Source organism: Tachypleus tridentatus, chromosome 3, assembly GCF_004210375.1.
Source record: "Tachypleus tridentatus isolate NWPU-2018 chromosome 3, ASM421037v1, whole genome shotgun sequence".
Classification (NCBI taxonomy): Eukaryota; Metazoa; Arthropoda; class Merostomata; order Xiphosura; family Limulidae; genus Tachypleus; species Tachypleus tridentatus.
In genome coordinates, this window is record NC_134827.1 from 29,244,733 (window position 1) to 29,268,901 (window position 24,169).

The 24,169-nt window shown below is 34.1% G+C and overlaps 1 protein-coding gene across 1 annotated transcript in view; it reads left to right on the forward strand.

Moving 5' to 3' along the window:
* The window catches only part of LOC143245778 (cell adhesion molecule Dscam2-like), a 38,145-nt gene that overhangs the window by 11,099 nt on the left and 2,877 nt on the right, over positions 1 to 24,169 (forward strand). The window contains exons 4-7 of the mRNA XM_076492033.1: positions 13,846 to 14,013; positions 15,815 to 16,035; positions 18,398 to 18,452; positions 20,987 to 21,080. Of these exons, the coding sequence (XP_076348148.1) occupies positions 13,846 to 14,013; positions 15,815 to 16,035; positions 18,398 to 18,452; positions 20,987 to 21,080 (538 nt within the window). The remainder of the gene's footprint in view (positions 1 to 13,845; positions 14,014 to 15,814; positions 16,036 to 18,397; positions 18,453 to 20,986; positions 21,081 to 24,169) is intronic.

Sequence of the window (24,169 nt, forward strand, 5' to 3'; positions counted from 1 at the left end):
AGCGAGATATATTTCTTGACTATTTCTTATGTTCTCCTAGCTAGGAATTTTGTAAATTTTTAATTGCAGCTTCATTAGTTTGTTTCTAGCGAGATATATTACTTGAATATTATTTATGTTCTCCTAGCTGGGGATTTTGTAAACCTTTAATTGCAGCTTGATTAGTTTGTTTTTAGCGAGATATATTCCTTTAATATTACTTATGTTCTCCTAGCGGGCGATTTTGTAAATCTTTAATTGCAGCTTGATTAGTTTGTTTTAGCGAGATATATTCCTTGAATATTACTTATGTTCTCCTAGCGGGGAATTTTGTAAACCTTTAATTGTAGCTTTATTAGTCTGTTTTTAGCGAGATATATTCCTTGAATATTTCTTATGTTCTCCTAGCTGGGGATTTTGTAAACCTTTAATTGCAGCTTGATTAGTTTCTTTTTAGCGAGATATATTTCTTGACTATTTCTTATGTTCTCCTAGCTAGGAATTTTGTAAATTTTTAATTGCAGCTTCATTAGTTTGTTTCTAGCGAGATATATTACTTTAATATTATTTATGTTCTCCTAGCTGGGGATTTTGTAAACCTTTAATTGCAGCTTGATTAGTTTGTTTTTAGCGAGATATATTCCTTTAATATTACTTATGTTCTCCTAGCGGGCGATTTTGTAAATCTTTAATTGCAGCTTGATTAGTTTGTTTTAGCGAGATATATTCCTTGAATATTACTTATGTTCTCCTAGCGGGGAATTTTGTAAACCTTTAATTGTAGCTTTATTAGTCTGTTTTTAGTGAGATATATTCCTTGAATATTTCTTATGTTCTCCTAGCTGGGGATTTTGTAAACCTTTAATTGCAGCTTGATTAGTTTGTTTTTAGCGAGATATATTTTTTGAATATTACTTATGTTCTCCTAGCTGGGGATTTTGTAAACCTTTAATTGCAGCTTCATTAGTTTGTTTTTAGCGAGATATATTCCTTTAATATTACTTATGTTTTCCTAGCGGGGGATTTTGTAAATCTTTAATTGCAGCTTGATTAGTTTGTTTTTAGCGAGATATATTCCTTGAATATTACTTATGTTCTCCTAGCAGGCGATTTTGTAAATCTTTAATTGCAGCTTGATTAGTTTGTTTTAGCGAGATATATTTCTTGACTATTTCTTATGTTCTCCTATCGGGGGATTTTGTAAACCTTTAATTGCAGCTTGATTAGTTTGTTTTTAGCGAGATATATTTCTTGACTATTTCTTATGTTCTCCTAGCTGAAGGTTTTGTAAACCTTTAATTGCAGCTTCATTAGTTTGTTTCTAGCGAGATATATTTCTTGAATATTATTTATGTTCTCCTAGCTGGGGATTTTATAAACCTTTAATTGCAGCTTGATTAGTTTGTTTTTAGCGAGATATATTCCTTTAATATTACTTATGTTCTCCAAGTTGGGGATTTTGTGAACCTTTAATTGCAGCTTGATTAGTTTGTTTTTAGCGAGATATATTCCTTGAATATTATTTATGTTCTCCTATCGGGGGATTTTGTAAACCTTTAATTGCAGCTTGATTAGTGTGTTTTTAGCGAGATATATTCCTTGAATGTTTCTTATGTTCTACTAGCGGGGGATTTTGTAAACCTTTAATTGCAGCTTGATTAGTCTGTTTTTAGCGAGATATATTCCTTGAATATTTCTTATGCTCTCCTAGCGGGAGATTTTGCAAACCTTTAATTGCAGCTTGATTAGTCTGTTTTTAGCTATATATATTTCTTGACTATTTCTTATGTTCTCCTAGCGGGGGATTTTGTAAACCTATAATTGCAGCTTGATTAGTCTGATTTTAGGTAGATATATTTTTTGACTATTTCTTACGTTCTCCTATGGGGGATTTTGTAAACCTTTAATTGCAGCTTGATTAGTTTGTTTTTAGCGAGATATATTTCTTGACTATTTCTTATGTTCTCCTAGCTGGGGATTTTGTAAACCTTTAATTGCAGCTTCATTAGTTTGTTTCTAGCGAGATATATTCCTTGAATATTATTTATGTTCTCCTAGCTGGGGATTTTGTAAACCTTTAATTGCAGCTTGATTAGTTTGTTTTTAGCGAGATATATTCTTTTAATATTACTTATGTTCTCCTAGCGGGCGATTTTGTAAATCTTTAATTGCAGCTTGATTAGTTTGTTTTAGCGAGATATATTCCTTTAATATTACTTATGTTCTCCTAGCGGGGAATTTTGTAAACCTTTAATTGTAGCTTTATTAGTCTGTTTTTAGCGAGATATATTCCTTGAATATTTCTTATGTTCTCCTAGCTGGGGATTTTGTAAACCTTTAATTGCAGCTTGATTAGTTTGTTTTTAGCGAGATATATTCCTTGAATATTACTTATGTTCTCCTAGCTGGGGATTTTGTAAACCTTTAATTGCAGCTTGATTAGTTTGTTTATAGCGAGATATATTCCTTGAATATTACTTATGTTCTCCTAGCTGGGGATTTTGTAAACCTATAATTGCAGCTTGATTAGTCTGTTTTAGGTAGATATATTTTTGACTATTTCTTATGTTCTCCTATGGGGATTTTGTAAACCTTTAATTGCAGCTTGATTAGTTTGTTTTAGCGAGATATATTTTTGACTATTTCTTATGTTCTCCTAGCTAGGAATTTTGTAAATTTTTAATTGCAGCTTCATTAGTTTGTTTCTAGCGAGATATATTACTTGAATATTATTTATGTTTTCCTAGCTAGGGATTTTGTAAACCTTTAATTGCAGCTTGATTAGTTTGTTTTTAGCGAGATACATTCCTTTAATATTACTTATGTTCTCCTAGCGGGGGATGTTGTAAATCTTTAATTGCAGCTTGATTAGTTTGTTTTAGCGAGATATATTCCTTGAATATTACTTATGTTCTCCTAGCGGGGAATTTTGTAAACCTTTAATTGTAGCTTTATTAGTCTGTTTTTAGCGAGATATATTCCTTGAATATTTCTTATGTTCTCCTAGCTGGGGATTTTGTAAACCTTTAATTGCAGCTTGATTAGTTTGTTTTTAGCGAGATATATTCCTCTAATATTACTTATGTTCTCCTAGCTGGGGATTTTGTAAACCTTTAATTGCAGCTTGATTAGTTTGTTTTTAGCGAGATATATTCCTTGAATATTACTTATGTTCTTCTAGCTGGGGATTTTGTAAACCTTTAATTGCAGCTTGATTAGTTTGTTTTTAGCGAGATATATTCCTTGAATATTTCTTATGTTCTCCTAGCGGGGGATTTTGCAAACCTTTAATTGCAGCTTGATTAGTCTGTTTTTAGGTAGATATATTTCTTGACTATTTCTTCGGCACCGCATGGCCAAGCGTGTTAAGGCATGCAACTCGTAATCTGAGGGTCGCGGGTTCGCATGCCGGTCGCGCCAAACATGCTCGTCCTTTTAGCCGTGGATGCGTTATGATGTGACAGTCAATCCAACTATTCGTTGGTAAAAGAGTAATCCAAGAGTTGGCGGTGGGTGGTGATGACTAGCTGCCTTCCCTCTAGTCTTACACTACTAAATTAGGGACAGCTAACACAGATAACCCTCGAGAAGCTTTGTGCGAAATTCCAAAACAAACAAACAAACATGTTTATTTCTTATGTTCTCCTAGCGGGGGATTTTGTAAACCTTTAATTGCAGCTTGATTAGTTTGTTTTTAGCGAGATATATTTCTTGACTATTTCTTATGTTCTCCTAGCTAGGAATTTTGTAAATTTTTAATTGCAGCTTCATTAGTTTGTTTCTAGCGAGATATATTACTTGAATATTATTTATGTTCTCCTAGCTGGGGATTTTGTAAACCTTTAATTGCAGCTTGATTAGTTTGTTTTTAGCGAGATATATTCCTTTAATATTACTTATGTTCTCCTAGCGGGCGATTTTGTAAATCTTTAATTGCAGCTTGATTAGTTTGTTTTAGCGAGATATATTCCTTGAATATTACTTATGTTCTCCTAGCGGGGAATTTTGTAAACCTTTAATTGTAGCTTTATTAGTCTGTTTTAGCGAGATATATTCCTTGAATATTTCTTATGTTCTCCTAGCTGGGGATTTTGTAAACCTTTAATTGCAGCTTGATTAGTTTGTTTTAGCGAGATATATTTCTTGACTATTTCTTATGTTCTCCTAGCTAGGAATTTTGTAAATTTTAATTGCAGCTTCATTAGTTTGTTTCTAGCGAGATATATTACTTTAATATTATTTATGTTCTCCTAGCTGGGGATTTTGTAAACCTTTAATTGCAGCTTGATTAGTTTGTTTTAGCGAGATATATTCCTTTAATATTACTTATGTTCTCCTAGCGGGCGATTTTGTAAATCTTTAATTGCAGCTTGATTAGTTTGTTTTAGCGAGATATATTCCTTGAATATTACTTATGTTCTCCTAGCGGGGAATTTTGTAAACCTTTAATTGTAGCTTTATTAGTCTGTTTTTAGCGAGATATATTCCTTGAATATTTCTTATGTTCTCCTAGCTGGGGATTTTGTAAACCTTTAATTGCAGCTTGATTAGTTTGTTTTTAGCGAGATATATTTTTTGAATATTACTTATGTTCTCCTAGCTGGGGATTTTGTAAACCTTTAATTGCAGCTTGATTAGTTTGTTTTTAGCGAGATATATTCCTTTAATATTACTTATGTTCTACTAGCGGGGGATTTTGTAAATCTTTAATTGCAGCTTGATTAGTTTGTTTTTAGCGAGATATATTCCTTGAATATTACTTATGTTCTCCTAGCAGGCGATTTTGTAAATCTTTAATTGCAGCTTGATTAGTTTGTTTTAGCGAGATATATTCCTTGAATATTACTTATGTTCTCCTAGCTGGGGATTTTGTAAACCTTTAATTGCAGCTTGATTAGTCTGTTTTTAGCGAGATATATTCCTTGAATATTACTTATGTTCTCCTAGCTGGGGATTTTGTAAACCTTTAATTGCAGCTTGATTAGTTTGTTTATAGCGAGATATATTCCTTGAATATTACTTATGTTCTCCTAGCGGGGGATTTTGTAAACCTATAATTGCAGCTTGATTAGTTTGTTTATAGCGAGATATATTCCTTGAATATTACTTATGTTCTCCTAGCGGGGGATTTTGTAAACCTATAATTGCAGCTTGATTAGTCTGTTTTTAGGTAGATATATTTTTTGACTATTTCTTACGTTCTCCTATGGGGGATTTTGTAAACCTTTAATTGCAGCTTGATTAGTTTGTTTTTAGCGAGATATATTTCTTGACTATTTCTTATGTTCTCCTAGCTAGGAATTTTGTAAATTTTTAATTGCAGCTTCATTAGTTTGTTTCTAGCGAGATATATTACTTGAATATTATTTATGTTTTCCTAGCTGGGGATTTTGTAAACCTTTAATTGCAGCTTGATTAGTTTGTTTTTAGCGAGATACATTCCTTTAATATTACTTATGTTCTCCTAGCGGGGGATGTTGTAAATCTTTAATTGCAGCTTGATTAGTTTGTTTTAGCGAGATATATTCCTTGAATATTACTTATGTTCTCCTAGCGGGGAATTTTGTAAACCTTTAATTGTAGCTTTATTAGTCTGTTTTTAGCGAGATATATTCCTTGAATATTACTTATGTTCTCCTAGCGGGGAATTTTGTAAACCTTTAATTGTAGCTTTATTAGTCTGTTTTTAGCGAGATATATTCCTTGAATATTTCTTATGTTCTCCTAGTTGGGGATTTTGTAAACCTTTAATTGTAGCTTGATTAGTTTGTTTTTAGCGAGATATATTTCTTGACTATTTCTTATGTTCTCCTAGCTAGGAATTTTGTAAATTTTTAATTGCAGCTTCATTAGTTTGTTTCTAGCGAGATATATTACTTTAATATTATTTATGTTCTCCTAGCTGGGGATTTTGTAAACCTTTAATTGCAGCTTGATTAGTTTGTTTTTAGCGAGATATATTCCTTTAATATTACTTATGTTCTCCTAGCGGGCGATTTTGTAAATCTTTAATTGCAGCTTGATTAGTTTGTTTTAGCGAGATATATTCCTTGAATATTACTTATGTTCTCCTAGCGGGGAATTTTGTAAACCTTTAATTGTAGCTTTATTAGTCTGTTTTTAGCGAGATATATTCCTTGAATATTTCTTATGTTCTCCTAGCTGGGGATTTTGTAAACCTTTAATTGCAGCTTGATTAGTTTGTTTTTAGCGAGATATATTTTTTGAATATTACTTATGTTCTCCTAGCTGGAGATTTTGTAAACCTTTAATTGCAGCTTGATTAGTTTGTTTTTAGCGAGATATATTCCTTTAATATTACTTATGTTCTCCTAGCGGGGATTTTGTAAATCTTTAATTGCAGCTTGATTAGTTTGTTTTTAGCGAGATATATTCCTTGAATATTACTTATGTTCTCCTAGCAGGCGATTTTGTAAATCTTTAATTGCAGCTTGATTAGTTTGTTTTAGCGAGATATATTCCTTGAATTATTACTTATGTTCTCCTAGCTGGGGATTTTGTAAACCTTTAATTGCAGCTTGATTAGTTTGTTTTTAGCGAGATATATTCCTTGAATATTACTTATGTTCTCCTAGCTGGGGATTTTGTAAACCTTTAATTGCAGCTTGATTAGTTTGTTTATAGCGAGATATATTCCTTGAATATTACTTATGTTCTCCTAGCGGGGGATTTTGTAAACCTATAATTGCAGCTTGATTAGTTTGTTTATAGCGAGATATATTCCTTGAATATTACTTATGTTCTCCTAGCGGGGGATTTTGTAAACCTATAATTGCAGCTTGATTAGTCTGTTTTTAGGTAGATATATTTTTTGACTATTTCTTACGTTCTCCCATGGGGATTTTGTAAACCTTTAATTGCAGCTTGATTAGTTTGTTTTAGCGAGATATATTTCTTGACTATTTCTTATGTTCTCCTAGCTAGGAATTTTGTAAATTTTTAATTGCAGCTTCATTAGTTTGTTTCTAGCGAGATATATTACTTGAATATTATTTATGTTTTCCTAGCTGGGGATTTTGTAAACCTTTAATTGCAGCTTGATTAGTTTGTTTTTAGCGAGATACATTCCTTTAATATTACTTATGTTCTCCTAGCGGGGGATGTTGTAAATCTTTAATTGCAGCTTGATTAGTTTGTTTTAGCGAGATATATTCCTTGAATATTACTTATGTTCTCCTAGCGGGGAATTTTGTAAACCTTTAATTGTAGCTTTATTAGTCTGTTTTTAGCGAGATATATTCCTTGAATATTACTTATGTTCTCCTAGCGGGGAATTTTGTAAACCTTTAATTGTAGCTTTATTAGTCTGTTTTTAGCGAGATATATTCCTTGAATATTTCTTATGTTCTCCTAGCTGGGGATTTTGTAAACCTTTAATTGCAGCTTGATTAGTTTGTTTTTAGCGAGATATATTTCTTGACTATTTCTTATGTTCTCCTAGCTAGGAATTTTGTAAATTTTAATTGCAGCTTCATTAGTTTGTTTCTAGCGAGATATATTACTTTAATATTATTTATGTTCTCCTAGCTGGGGATTTTGTAAACCTTTAATTGCAGCTTGATTAGTTTGTTTTAGCGAGATATATTCCTTTAATATTACTTATGTTCTCCTAGCGGGCGATTTTGTAAATCTTTAATTGCAGCTTGATTAGTTTGTTTTAGCGAGATATATTCCTTGAATATTACTTATGTTCTCCTAGCGGGAATTTTGTAAACCTTTAATTGTAGCTTTATTAGTCTGTTTTTAGCGAGATATATTCCTTGAATATTTCTTATGTTCTCCTAGCTGGGGATTTTGTAAACCTTTAATTGCAGCTTGATTAGTTTGTTTTAGCGAGATATATTTTTTGAATATTACTTATGTTCTCCTAGCTGGGGATTTTGTAAACCTTTAATTGCAGCTTGATTAGTTTGTTTTAGCGAGATATATTCCTTTAATATTACTTATGTTCTCCTAGCGGGGATTTTGTAAATCTTTAATTGCAGCTTGATTAGTTTGTTTTAGCGAGATATATTCCTTGAATATTACTTATGTTCTCCTAGCAGGGGATTTTGTAAATCTTTAATTGCAGCTTGATTAGTTTGTTTTAGCGAGATATATTCCTTGAATATTACTTATGTTCTCCTAGCGGGGGATTTTGTAAACCTATAATTGCAGCTTGATTAGTCTGTTTTTAGGTAGATATATTTTTTGACTATTTCTTACGTTCTCCTATGGGGGATTTTGTAAACCTTTAATTGCAGCTTGATTAGTTTGTTTTTAGCGAGATATATTTCTTGACTATTTCTTATGTTCTCCTAGCTAGGAATTTTGTAAATTTTTAATTGCAGCTTCATTAGTTTGTTTCTAGCGAGATATATTACTTGAATATTATTTATGTTTTCCTAGCTGGGGATTTTGTAAACCTTTAATTGCAGCTTGATTAGTTTGTTTTTAGCGAGATATATTCCTTTAATATTACTTATGTTCTCCTAGCGGGGGATGTTGTAAATCTTTAATTGCAGCTTGATTAGTTTGTTTTAGCGAGATATATTCCTTGAATATTACTTATGTTCTCCTAGCGGGGAATTTTGTAAACCTTTAATTGTAGCTTTATTAGTCTGTTTTTAGCGAGATATATTCCTTGAATATTACTTATGTTCTCCTAGCGGGGAATTTTGTAAACCTTTAATTGTAGCTTTATTAGTCTGTTTTTAGCGAGATATATTCCTTGAATATTTCTTATGTTCTCCTAGCTGGGGATTTTGTAAACCTTTAATTGCAGCTTGATTAGTTTGTTTTTAGCGAGATATATTTCTTGACTATTTCTTATGTTCTCCTAGCTAGGAATTTTGTAAATTTTTAATTGCAGCTTCATTAGTTTGTTTCTAGCGAGATATATTACTTTAATATTATTTATGTTCTCCTAGCTGGGGATTTTGTAAACCTTTAATTGCAGCTTGATTAGTTTGTTTTTAGCGAGATATATTCCTTTAATATTACTTATGTTCTCCTAGCGGGCGATTTTGTAAATCTTTAATTGCAGCTTGATTAGTTTGTTTTAGCGAGATATATTCCTTGAATATTACTTATGTTCTCCTAGCGGGGAATTTTGTAAACCTTTAATTGTAGCTTTATTAGTCTGTTTTTAGCGAGATATATTCCTTGAATATTTCTTATGTTCTCCTAGCTGGGGATTTTGTAAACCTTTAATTGCAGCTTGATTAATTTGTTTTTAGCGAGATATATTTTTTGAATATTACTTATGTTCTCCTAGCTGGGGATTTTGTAAACCTTTAATTGCAGCTTGATTAGTTTGTTTTTAGCGAGATATATTCCTTTAATATTACTTATGTTCTCCTAGCGGGGGATTTTGTAAATCTTTAATTGCAGCTTGATTAGTTTGTTTTTAGCGAGATATATTCCTTGAATATTACTTATGTTCTCCTAGCAGGCGATTTTGTAAATCTTTAATTGCAGCTTGATTAGTTTGTTTTAGCGAGATATATTTTTTGAATATTACTTATGTTCTCCTAGCTGGGGATTTTGTAAACCTTTAATTGCAACTTGATTAGTTTGTTTTTAGCGAGATATATTCCTTTAATATTACTTATGTTCTCCTAGCGGGGGATTTTGTAAATCTTTAATTGCAGCTTGATTAGTTTGTTTTTAGCGAGATATATTCCTTGAATATTACTTATGTTCTCCTAGCAGGCGATTTTGTAAATCTTTAATTGCAGCTTGATTAGTTTGTTTTAGCGAGATATATTCCTTGAATATTACTTATGTTCTCCTAGCTGGGGATTTTGTAAACCTTTAATTGCAGCTTGATTAGTTTGTTTTTAGCGAGATATATTCCTTGAATATTACTTATGTTCTCCTAGCTGGGGATTTTGTAAACCTTTAATTGCAGCTTGATTAGTTTGTTTATAGCGAGATATATTCCTTGAATATTACTTATGTTCTCCTAGCGGGGGATTTTGTAAACCTATAATTGCAGCTTGATTAGTTTGTTTATAGCGAGATATATTCCTTGAATATTACTTATGTTCTCCTAGCGGGGGATTTTGTAAACCTATAATTGCAGCTTGATTAGTCTGTTTTTAGGTAGATATATTTTTTGACTATTTCTTACGTTCTCCTATGGGGGATTTTGTAAACCTTTAATTGCAGCTTGATTAGTTTGTTTTTAGCGAGATATATTTCTTGACTATTTCTTATGTTCTCCTAGCTGGGGATTTTGTAAATTTTTAATTGCAGCTTCATTAGTTTGTTTCTAGCGAGATATATTACTTGAATATTATTTATGTTTTCCTAGCTGGGGATTTTGTAAACCTTTAATTGCAGCTTGATTAGTTTGTTTTTAGCGAGATACATTCCTTTAATATTACTTATGTTCTCCTAGCGGGGGATGTTGTAAATCTTTAATTGCAGCTTGATTAGTTTGTTTTAGCGAGATATATTCCTTGAATATTACTTATGTTCTCCTAGCAGGCGATTTTGTAAATCTTTAATTGCAGCTTGATTAGTTTGTTTTAGCGAGATATATTCCTTGAATATTACTTATGTTCTCCTAGCTGGGGATTTTGTAAACCTTTAATTGCAGCTTGATTAGTTTGTTTTTAGCGAGATATATTCCTTGAATATTACTTATGTTCTCCTAGCTGGGGATTTTGTAAACCTTTAATTGCAGCTTGATTAGTTTGTTTATAGCGAGATATATTCCTTGAATATTACTTATGTTCTCCTAGCGGGGGATTTTGTAAACCTATAATTGCAGCTTGATTAGTTTGTTTATAGCGAGATATATTCCTTGAATATTACTTATGTTCTCCTAGCGGGGGATTTTGTAAACCTATAATTGCAGCTTGATTAGTCTGTTTTTAGCGAGATATATTCCTTGAATATTACTTATGTTCTCCTAGCAGGCGATTTTGTAAATCTTTAATTGCAGCTTGATTAGTTTGTTTTAGCGAGATATATTCCTTGAATATTACTTATGTTCTCCTAGCTGGGGATTTTGTAAACCTTTAATTGCAGCTTCATTAGTTTGTTTCTAGCGAGATATATTCCTTGAATATTATTTATGTTCTCCTAGCTGGGGATTTTGTAAACCTTTAATTGCAGCTTGATTAGTTTGTTTTTAGCGAGATATATTCCTTTAATATTACTTATGTTCTCCTAGCGGGCGATTTTGTAAATCTTTAATTGCAGCTTGATTAGTTTGTTTTAGCGAGATATATTCCTTGAATATTACTTATGTTCTCCTAGCGGGGAATTTTGTAAACCTTTAATTGTAGCTTTATTAGTCTGTTTTTAGCGAGATATATTCCTTGAATATTTCTTATGTTCTCCTAGCTGGGGATTTTGTAAACCTTTAATTGCAGCTTGATTAGTTTGTTTTAGCGAGATATATTCCTTGAATATTACTTATGTTCTCCTAGCTGGGGATTTTGTAAACCTTTAATTGCAGCTTGATTAGTTTGTTTTTAGCGAGATATATTCCTTGAATATTACTTATGTTCTCCTAGCGGGGGATTTTGTAAACCTATAATTGCAGCTTGATTAGTCTGTTTTTAGGTAGATATATTTTTTGACTATTTCTTACGTTCTCCTATGGGGGATTTTGTAAACCTTTAATTGCAGCTTGATTAGTTTGTTTTTAGCGAGATATATTTCTTGACTATTTCTTATGTTCTCCTAGCTAGGAATTTTGTAAATTTTTAATTGCAGCTTCATTAGTTTGTTTCTAGCGAGATATATTACTTGAATATTATTTATGTTTTCCTAGCTGGGGATTTTGTAAACCTTTAATTGCAGCTTGATTAGTTTGTTTTTAGCGAGATACATTCCTTTAATATTACTTATGTTCTCCTAGCGGGGGATTTTGTAAATCTTTAATTGCAGCTTGATTAGTTTGTTTTAGCGAGATATATTCCTTGAATATTACTTATGTTCTCCTAGCGGGGAATTTTGTAAACCTTTAATTGTAGCTTTATTAGTCTGTTTTTAGCGAGATATATTCCTTGAATATTTCTTATGTTCTCCTAGCTGGGGATTTTGTAAACCTTTAATTGCAGCTTGATTAGTTTGTTTTTAGCGAGATATATTCCTTGAATATTACTTATGTTCTCCTAGCTGGGGATTTTGTAAACCTTTAATTGCAGCTTGATTAGTTTGTTTTTAGCGAGATATATTCCTTGAATATTACTTATGTTCTTCTAGCTGGGGATTTTGTAAACCTTTAATTGCAGCTTGATTAGTTTGTTTTTAGCGAGATATATTCCTTGAATATTTCTTATGTTCTCCTAGCGGGGGATTTTGCAAACCTTTAATTGCAGCTTGATTAGTCTGTTTTTAGGTAGATATATTTCTTGACTATTTCTTCGGCACCGCATGGCCAAGCGTGTTAAGGCATGCAACTCGTAATCTGAGGGTCGCGGGTTCGCATGCCGGTCGCGCCAAACATGCTCGTCCTTTTAGCCGTGGATGCGTTATGATGTGACAGTCAATCCAACTATTCGTTGGTAAAAGAGTAATCCAAGAGTTGGCGGTGGGTGGTGATGACTAGCTGCCTTCCCTCTAGTCTTACACTACTAAATTAGGGACGGCTAACACAGATAACCCTCGAGAAGCTTTGTGCGAAATTCCAAAACAAACAAACAAACATGTTTATTTCTTATGTTCTCCTAGCGGGGGATTTTGTAAACCTTTAACTGCAGCTCAAGCATACATAATAGCAAACGACCAGAGTATATTTTATATAGGTTGTTCTTCAAAAAAAAAAAAGGAAAAACACATTTATAATAAATTTAACAATAAGGATTAACGCGTGCTATTTTTAAACTGAACAGTACCTTATGCAGCACACGCTACAGACAAATACGTATATAACAACAACTTATGATAATTGATTGGTTTATTAACCTTAATGATTCCTAATACACACATTAGTTAAACAGCCAAATTCAGAAACCCCAGTGTTCATTGCATAATCGTCTAGTTAAAGCCACCCCACAACTGAAATTGCGCATCAATGTGGCTCGAACTTTGAACCTTCTGCACTCTTATCCCTTCAGTAATGGTGTAGTGGTAAACAGGAAACGTTTTGTTCAAAGCTCAAACGTTTCTAGTTCTCCTGAAATTAGAAACTCTCTGTACTTTAGAGTTTTCTGAACAGTCATCCTTATGAATGTTTGGATCCCTTGAACGTTTTGTTCGTTTGTTTGTTTCAGAACACTCATCATAATCTACCCACAAGGTTATATGTTTCTAATATGGAACTAGTACACTAAAGAGAAAGCGCCTAGTCAACAAGTACCCACCGTTAAGCCTTGGGTTGGAAAACGACACTGGTCATCACATTATAATTCCTCTACTGTTCAAATGCTGATCATGTTCGGTGACAGGATTCAAACCAGTGATCTTGTTTATTATTTTAAATACTTTTGAGTTTATAGATTACACAAAAACTGAATAATAATTCAGTAAGAATCTAAACCTGGTTTTTATCGACTTAAAGGGCTAAAATCGGGTTTTGATACCCGTGGTTGGAAGAGCACACGTAGCCTATTGTGGAGCTTTGCGCTTGACAACAAACAAACAAACCTATATCGAGTTTGGTTTACACAATTATTTATTTTCTATCCTACATTGGAAAAGTTTTAAGTGGCTTGAATGACAGAATTGTCGATGTTATTTTTCCTTGTACACTGAGTGCAATGGCTTTACTTAGGCCTAAGAGTAGAATGGTGAGATAAAATGTAGTTCTTCTGACTTATTCAAATAAATATTTAATCGAGTTCTCATTTTAATATTTTTTTAAACATTTATTAACGTGCATTTAACTTCTTTTATATTCTTCAGAGTTTCCTACAGGTCCTTCGGAAATGACGTCAGTAAACTTTCTTTACCGCCATCTGACGGTAACAGTTCCAGTAGCCAGTTCCGTCCTTGTCTTAGTAGTTGTTTTCATAGTTGTGTGTCAAGTGACCCGGAGAAGATCCCCTGGGCCACGTACTTATTCCCCAGAAGGTAAAAAAGAAAAAAGAAACTATTTATGTAACCGTCATTTAATGTTTTTCAGACAAATATAATATTTAAAAATAAACTTATTTCTAGCTTTCAGTAATATTTTCCTAAACTTGTGTGACGCCTTGGGGGACAAATTTCATAGTTTTGTTCCCATGCTTCTCGGTTAAAACAGTGTCTTTAGTATTTACTGTTTTTCCAACTATTCAGTAAATGACAACATAATTCTGTTTTATTTATACGTGAATATTCAAGTCACGGTTTACTATTAACTGTATAAATGCCCTCTTATGGTATTTTATCAAAATTAAAAATCTATTTAAATAATAAGTTGTCCAGACGAGGTTATTACTGTATCCTGTGTCCGTTCAACAGAGAAAAAGTTCTTTGCCTACCGTGCGAAAATAATCCCATTTGAATTACTAATTGAAACACGCACGCGGCTGCTCACCCTTCGAACACTGGTTACAGGTTGGGTAAGAGTTTACAAAAGGTAACACTAAATTATTTAAACGTTCGTGCAAAGTTTCATAACATATGATTTCGTAAGTTGATTTCCTTAATCATCCAGTGAAAAACGTAACAAAGTTCTCCTTTTAATTCATGATAAAATTTAAAATTATTTTCTGCAGTACCTAGGGTACAATACAGCTAATATTATTTTATCCTGTTTATTAAAATATATTTAAATTACCCTAATACACTCTCTTAGTAATTTTAAGGAACGTGAAAACACGCATGAGAAATCTTTTTTTTTGTTTCTGCTTTATAAAGTTGCATCTTTGTTCAGAAATAGATTTTTTTTCCTCTTTAAAATGTAGTATATTTGCTCAGAAATAAATTTATTCGCTTTTAAATTGCAGAGTCTTTGCTTAGAAATTAATTTTCTCTGTTAAAATATTGCATCTTTGCTCGAGCAAGGTGCCACTCTGACAAGAAATAATTTCAAACATTAACTTCGTAAGTATCTCATTTCTGACAGTAATTCTCCCGGGTTTTTTTTTTTTTTTCTGGAGCAAACGTTCCTAGACTGCGTAAACTTTATGAAAAACAATTATATGAATTATGCAAGATATAATGGTCCCGCTAATAGACAGATGAGATAAAATTGGATTTAAGTTGTAGGTTCATTATGTAAAAAAAAAAAAGTCCCTCCCGTGGATCAGCAGTAAGTTTACAGACTTACAATGCTAAAATCCGACCAAATAAATAATTACAAAGGTTTCCACTAAAACACACACACTGTTTAAAAGTATATTTAGCTTCTAGGGCTAAAGGCTTTTAATACTCACATCAGAAAGATCATTGTGACTGGTTTGTTTGTTTTTGAATTTCGCACAAAGCTACTCGAGGGCTATCTGTGCTAGCCGTCCCTAATTTAGCAGTGTAAGACTAGAGGGAGGGCAGCTAGTCATCACCACCCACCTCCAACTCTTGGGCTACTCTTTTACCAACGAATAGTGGGATTGACCGTCACTTTATAACGCCCCCACGGCTGAAAGGGTGAGCATGTTTGGCGCGACGGGGATGCGAACCCGCGACCCTCAGATTACGAGTCACACGTCTTAACACGCTTGGCCATGCCGGGCCCGACTGGTTGGTAATATTTAAAAAATCTGCCCACAACTTTTAAAAACTGGGATAAATCAGGTTTTTTTATACAGTAAGTGACCTCAGTTTTTCCCATGAATCTATCTATTATATTTTGGTTTATTTTAACAGCATTAAAATGTGAAGATTCCGTCGATTTGACTGTTCTAGTCCTGTAGTTCTATATTGAATTTTTACGCGTTTGTTTTTTTAGGAACAGAAAACAGTGAACAAGTGAAGCCAGAAAATATGTCACTCACAGTAACGTACGACAGTAACCACGAACCAGCATACCTTCCTGCACCCTATGCTACCACTAAGATCCCGGTGTACTCTCGAGATCAGAGTGGACCACTCAGGGGAGGATCAGATCCAGGCATGCGCACATTTGGCAACAGTCGACATCTTTATGATGTACCAAATCCAAACAGAAGGGTAGGTTTAAATTTTACGGTTCTTCAGGTTCGCTAATTATATTAAACCTTTGTCTAATAAAATATCGTGTTCTATATTTCCACTAGTGTCTCATTGTCGGGCCTGGATTAAGAACCAGGGGAGCCCATCGCAAATTTTTATGGATTTGGGAACGTCAGAATCAAACTGTTATAAATATAATATAATACAAAATATAAATGTAATACAAATATAATTTGATACTGTGTATTAAGTACTTTGTTTGTTTACTATAAAGCAGAACCATATGGGTCTACCTGCTGTACTCAGCGTGGGGTACCGAATTCTGCATTTTAACGTTGTAAAATATATCATTGTCTTACCAGGGGGCGTATTAGGTACAGTTAGAGCAGCACACAAGCACAAGTATTACACAAAATATTAATTATTATGTTTGTAATAAATATAAAGTAATGAAAATAATATGTGAGAAAACATTGATGAAAATTCACAAAATAACAATTTTTAACAAAAAGAGTAAAATCGCTGTTGTGTTAGTAACGCAGTCACGATTGTTTGGGTGGAGTTGGGAGAAATGGATATTTTGGGGCTCTTAGATGGGGTGATTTTTCTGAACATCGCTTATCACTTGTCAAGTATATATAACCTTATTTTCCTCGATAAATCTTTTTTTTCAATTATGTTGCATGTAATATTGAAAAAAAACATTCAGAAAGTTATGTATGATATTTTAATTCTATACCTAAGCCTTACATCTGGCCTTGTATAGATTCAGGTTTAGAATTTCTTTCATTTTCTTTCTAGATATACTATCGCCGCTGTAGCATAATATGAGCTAGTTAAAATTTAATGGGACTTATTCATTGAAGAGAAAGATTTGTTGTTTTGTTTTTTTAATTTCGAGTAAAGCTACACGAGGGCATTCTGCGCTAGCCGTCCGCAATTTAGCAGTGTAAGATAAGAGGGAAAGTGGCTAAGTCATTACCACCCACTGCCAACTCTTGAGCTACTCTTTTACCAATGAATAGTGGGATTGACCGTTGAATAATAACGCCCCCACGGCTGAAAGGGCGAACATGTTTGGTGTTTGTTTGTTTAGAATTTTTCACAAAGCTATGCGAGGGCTATCTGCGCTAGTCGTCCCTAATTTAGCAGTGTAAGACTAGAAGGAAGGCAGCTAGTCATTACCACCCACCGCCAAGTCTTGGACTATTCTTTTACCAACGAATAGTGGGATTGACCATCATATTATAACGCCTCCACGGCTAAAAGGGCGAGCATGTTTGGTGTGACGGGGATTCGAACCCGCGACCTTCAGATTACGAATCGAGCGCCTTGACCACCTGATCATGCCAGGCCCATGTATAGTGTGACGGGGATTCGAGCCCCCGACCCTCAGATTACGAGTCGTGTGCCCTAACCACATGGCCATACCGAGCCGAGGGAGAAAGGCGGGGAAACTCCTAAATGTATCTAACATAACACCAATTAGTATTAGTTCTCATATAATTTGTTTTTAATTACAATCTGATATGTAATACTTCGAAAACCAGAGGTTCTGTCATTGTATTAAGATAATCTATTTTTATAGTTTAATTCTTGAAGCTCTATGTGTTTCTATGTATGCGAACTAAATACTATTTCAAGCTGTTGTACCATAACCATTTTTCTGAATATAATGTTAGAATTGTGGTAATATGTATGCTTCAATGTGCAGTGAGTTATAGAATTATTGTTGCGTAGGTAAGTGTTGCTATGTGTATTTTCTCAACAATTATTATCCTAGTGATGTGTATGTAGTTCAAAAGTATTATAACAATTATCCTTCCAGTGATGTCTATGTAGTTCAAAAGTATTGTAACAATTATCATCCTAGTGATGTGTATGTAGTTCAAAAGTATTATAACAATTATCCTTCCAGTGATGTCTATGTAGTTCAAAAGTATTATAACAATTATTATCAATCTAGTGATGTTCATGTAGTTCAAAAGTATTATAACAATTATTATCCTAGTGATGTGTATGTAGTTCAAAAGTATTATAACAATTATCATCCTAGTGATGTGTATGTAGTTCAAAAGTATTGTAACAATTATCCTTCCAGTGATGTCTATGTAGTTCAAAAGTATTATAACAATTATCATCCTAGTGATGTGTATGTAGTTCAAAAGTTTTGTAACAATTATCCTTCCAGTGATGTCTATGTAGTTCAAAAGTTTTCCAATTATTATCAATCTAGTGATGTTCATGTAGTTCAAAAGTATTTTAATAATTTTAAATGAAACTACACCTGTTATAAAATAAGTAGTTTTGATGTGTGATAATGAACTTCACTTAGTGTTTTAGTTTGTTGTTGTTGTTTTTTATAACTACTATCCTGTAGATGGAACCTAAGCCTGTCACCAGCAGCATTGTCAGCAGCGAATATCAGAAGAGTGGTAAGTATTTCACGTGAAATATTTTTAATCATATCACATTACCTTCTAACATTCTCGTATATTCTCGTATACTTCGATAAATCGTGTGAGGTGAAATGCTGATCAAATATCATTTTATCTTTCAGAAGAAAAAAAAATACGAAAAGTCAATGAAACTTCCTCTTTACTATCATTGTACTTACGACACCGAAACTTTCGATATGTAGCTAAGACATAAGGAAACATTAAAATAAAGCTCATGAGAAGGATATGAAAAAAAACCTTCGGTTAGCGTTTCTTTTATAGAAGTTTTTCTGTGTTTTTTTCACAACTTTTGTAATTTAGTTTCATTGTGAGGAATGTATCGGTTATCGATATGATTGTTTACTCTCTATATGAAAATAGTTTAACATTCAAAACATTGTACTTTGCGAGTCCAAACTGCGAACTACAATAATGGAATGAAAATCAATGGGATTTTTTTTTTTTTTCAAATTATGTAATCAGTTCCACGCGCGTGTTATAACTCACCGGAAATTCGAGTTATTCTTAGGATGTGTTTATATCCAAATATCTGAAAATATACATCCGATACAAGTTTGAAGACACGCCATATAACCACATCTTTTAATGTTTGTCTGTTGTTGTTTTTTTAATTTCGCGCAAAGCTACACGAAGGCTATCTGCGCTAGCCGTCCCTGATTTAGCAGTGTAAGAATAGAGAAAAGAAAAGGCAGCTTGTCATCACCACCCCCCGCCAACTCTTGGACTATTTTTTTACCAACGAATAGTGGGGTTGATCTTAACATTATAAAGCCCCAACGGATGAAAGGACAATTCAAACTCGCGACCCTCTGATTACGAGTCGAGTGCCTTAACCACCTGGCTATGCCGGGCCTCGTAGTAACAGTATTAGAACACAAATTTTTCAGAGCTCTTATCTTTCAGAAAAAGCTATGGAAATAATTATTTCTAATCTCTGAAAATAATACCTGACTGAATAAAATTACTCATAGATATTACATTTACAGCACGCGACGCAGCGTTCTTTTCTATTGGTCCATGGTTCCACTAGCCTGTTGCCCAATTTGTTATTAAAATGAAACAGCTAAATTCTTGTTATGGTTTAGTTTAAATCTGAAAGACATATTTGCTTAAATTTACTACCATAACAATGCCTGTAATGACGATTTGTTTGTTTTTTGTGAAATTTCTCGCAAAGATAATCGAAGGCTAACTGCAATAGCCATTCATAATTGTAAAATGGGCCCGGCATGGCCTGGCGGGTTAACGCGTGCGACTCGTAATCTGAGAGTTGCGGGTTCGCATCCCCGTCGCGCCAAACATGCTCCCACTTTCAGTCGTGGGGGCGTTATAATATGACAGTCAATCCTACTATTCGTTGGTGAAAGAGTAGCCCAAGAGTCGGCGGTGGGTGGTGATGACTAGCTGCCTTCCCTCTAGTCTTACACTGCTAAATTAGGGACGGCTGGCGCAGATAACCCTCGAGTAGCTTTGCGCGAAATTCAAAAAAAAAATTGTAAAATCATAGGCTAGAGGAAAGACAGCTTGCCAGTATCATTCGCCCACCCCCCTTTATCTTCAGCTACTATTTTATTGACAGCTGAAATGGCAAACATGTTTGGTGATGCGACTTAAACTTGCAATCTACAGGTTCAAAGTTTCCCGGCCGTCGCACAATTTTAGGCATGGCCAAGCGCGTAAGGCGTGCGACTCGTAATCCGAGGGTCGCGGGTTCGCGCCCGCGTCGCGCTAAACATGCTCGCCCTCCCAGCCGTGGGGGCGTTATAATGTGACGGTCAATCCCACTATTCGTTGGTTAAAAAGTAGCCCAAGAGTTGGCGGTGGGTGGTGATGACTAGCTGCCTTCCCTCTAGTCTTACACTGCTAAATTAGGGACGGCTAGCACAGATAGCCCTCGAGTGGCTTTGTGCGAAATTCCAAAAAAAACAAAACAAAACAAAAACAAACAGGTTCAAAGTCTCTCGCACTAACCATCAGGCAATGCCGAGCCTGTAGTGATGGAGATATACACTGAAGAACATTACTGCAAAACTTTATTAGATGACCTTTTAGTACAATACAAAAACTTCGATTTTTTTGAAATGTGTGTTAATGAAGACAAAGAGCCCCCCAATGACACAATGTCTGCGGACAGCTAGAAAACCCATTGTGTAGCTTTGTGCTTGATTCCAAAACAAGTAAAAACAAAACTCGTTTTCATGAATGATTGGTTTGTTTTGAATTTTGCGCAAAGCTACACGAGGGCTGTCTGCGCTAGCCGTCCCTGATTTAACAGTGTATGAATAGAGGGAAGGCAGCTAGTCATCAATACCCACCGCCACCTCTTGGGCTACTCTTTTATCAACGAATAGTGGGATTGGCTATCATGTTATAACGCCCCAACAGCTGAAAGGGCGAGCATGTTTGGTGTGATGGGGTCTCGAACCGACAACCCTCGGATTACGAGTCGCTCACCTTAACCACCTGAGAATTTACTTTGACATTTAAATTTGTCTGTATTATGTCACTAGCTCTACTTCAAGATGGTCCACAATGTCTAGACAAAAGAAGCCGAAATCCTATTAGTTACGGCAAGAGAGGCCATAAAAGGGACTTTGGAGATGGGTAAGTAAGATTTATCATTGCCTGTGAAATAGATAATTGTTCTCCCGCTTTAACATTACAGTTGCTTCTTCATAAGAATAATAATTAATTAAATTGGTTACAGGATACTTTTAATTAGATCAAATGATCCACTATAATACAAAAATTGTGAATCGCTTCTGTTCTACGTCTTTTCTAAACGCCGTAAATTAAATATTTTATGACCTTCCAAAATCATTTTGTTAAAGTGAATTAAAAAGTGTGTCTATTTCACGAAATCATTATTTCGTCAGAAGATTACTTTCATTGTTTGTAATTCTGTAGATGTGATTTTTAAAAAATCATTGAATACCCACACACGTCACACTGCATATTTAAACAAATGTACTTTTATTCCCATTATGTAACTTCTAAAGTATGTTTCAGAAGATGTAATATTTTTTTTGTGTCAAAGTCTACTAGGTTTAGGCCATTAGAATTTATCATTGTTCAATAACGCTGGTTGTATTTGCCGAGGTAAACAAATAAGGACGTTGAGAGTAATCGGTTAAGCCAGTCGTTATGGTTGATGTTCGTTGAATTAACCTGTTAAGTGCCGTAAACGAGATGACTCGTCCAAGCCGATCGGTAACACAGTGCCATAGACGAGCCAATTAGTTTTGAATAATACCTAACTTCAATGCTAGATGTCAGCACCATACATGCACTTGACCTACTTACGTATTGTTTCACTTTCGATCCAAAATGGCGTCACGAAAAAGGGTACAAAATGAAGAAGCATTAGAGTTGTATTTTGAACTTGGTTCGGAGTTGCCGTAGCAGCTGAAATACTTGGCAGTCAAAAGGTTAAGTAAGAATTAAGTAGATGTTAATTTCTTTGGTGGAAAACTAAGTCTAATTATAAATATAAGAACCACAGCAATAATTATAAATATATTTAATGAATGTTAAAACCCATCTCAATAAGCTACTCAGGTCTTTCTACCCATTTCAACCATCATTTCTTATCACTAACTTTTTTGTTTAACTAAAGACGTTTCACTTTCAAACGTCTTATATAAATATTAACGTGATAGCTGTAGGGCCACCTACGTAGACAAGACTTCTCGCCACTAAAAAATACGCACCTTGGAACACGAGGGTTTGTGGAATACTCATGTGATAGCTGTAGAGCCACCGACACAGGCAAGACTTCTCACCTTTAACAAATATGCGCCTTGAAGCACGTGGGTTTGTTTGTAGTTAAGCGTAAACCTGCACAATAGGCTACCTGTGCTCTGCCCTCCATGGGTATCGAAACTCGGTTTCTAATGTTAGTTCCATAACATACCGCTGTGTGGGGGTGGAGGCGGAACACGTGACAGTTTTTAACAGAACAAGACTTAAACTTGGAACCTCACCTAACTCTCCTATATATTCTATATATGCATAATATATATATTCGCACAACAAAAATTCATTACACTTGTTTCCTCAGAAAACTTTCATTTCTAACTTATGGTGCAATAGTCGGAACTGTTGATAAAAGAAAGTCGACATATTATGTTTTTTTTTCTTAAGAATTAAGTACAAAGCTACACAAAGGGCTATCTGTGCTCTGCCCATCACGGGTATCAAAACCTATGCCACTGAAAATCAAAGTTGTGATAGAAATTCATCATCTTTCCTCATTTTTTTTACTCAAATGGCTTTTTTTTATATTCTTGAAGACCGCCAGTGGCACAGCAGCATGTCTGCAGACTTAGAAATGCTACAAACCAGGTTTCGATACCCGTGGTGGGCAGAGCACAGATAGCCCTTGTGTAGCTTTGTGCTTAACTTCAAACAAACACTATTTTGAACAAAACTGAAATGTTTTATCATTTTCTAACGCTATTCATTGTATTTTAATATTAGAAATTGTACTAATGATTGTCCCATTCGTTATTGTCATAGAATTGAATGTTTTCTAAATATTCCCAGTTTTACATTTTTGTTATACTTAATCTGAACGTGTGAACACGTGCATCACCCACGTCAAATCTGAATTTGGCTTATAAGATTAACCTTCATTTGAAGTAAGGATGACTTCGCGTTCGGAATACCATGACGTTTTACTATTGCTACAATTTTATCAATAAAATAGGGTGTTTTTCTTCAAGGAGAAAACTGACTTAAGAATTATGAAAGAATGTTGCTCCACAGGAAAGAAAATCTCGTAAACTGACAGATGATATAAAACACATAAAGTTATGGGATGTTATCCACGAATGACCTCAGAAGCTCCCTAATACTGCCCAGTAAGTGTTATGAGGCACACAGTCATTACCGTCACACATATTTGAAGGTAAAAGGAACGGAAAGAAATCGAATTAAATGTTACTAAGTGCACAAAAGGTTTACCCTTGTCTAGGACCTAGCTACGAAACACTGTAAACGCACTAATTAAATTACACATTGGATGAGTGTGGTTTGGTTAATTTTGAATTTCGCACAAAGCTACACAAGGGCTATCTACACTAGCCGTCTTTAGTGTAGCAGTAAAGACTAGAGAGAATACAGCCAGTCATCATCATCCACCGCCAACGCTTGAGCTACTCTTTCTAACCAATGAATAATGGGATTAATTGTAACATGGTAACGACCCCACAGCTGAAAAGGCGAGCATGTTTGGAGAAACGGAAATTTGAACCAGCGACCTTCAGACTACGAGTCAAGCACCTAAACCATTTGGTCACTTTGGACTTGAATGACCATGAGCCATTAATCAAGCATTTAAGAGAGTTGCCCGAAGTATCTGCCATTGTTGTTGGTTTATTTGTAATTACGCACAAAGCTACACAATGGGCTATCTATGCTGTACTAACTATGGGTATAAAAGCCCGATTTTTAGAGTTCTAAGCCTTTGATTATGTCTAATTGGACGGAAGGCTAAGTTTGCTGAGATGCGTCAATAAGTCCTATGACGTTCAAACCGACAAGAAGCATGTTTTGAAATGGGTGTGCTTGTAAACCATTTTAATTTGTGTAATCGAATGATATTCAAATAATACTGTAAAATAATTTCTAATAATTATTAGATGATTAAAGAAAAGAAAATAGGTATGAGAAACTTTTGTCTCTGAAACTTT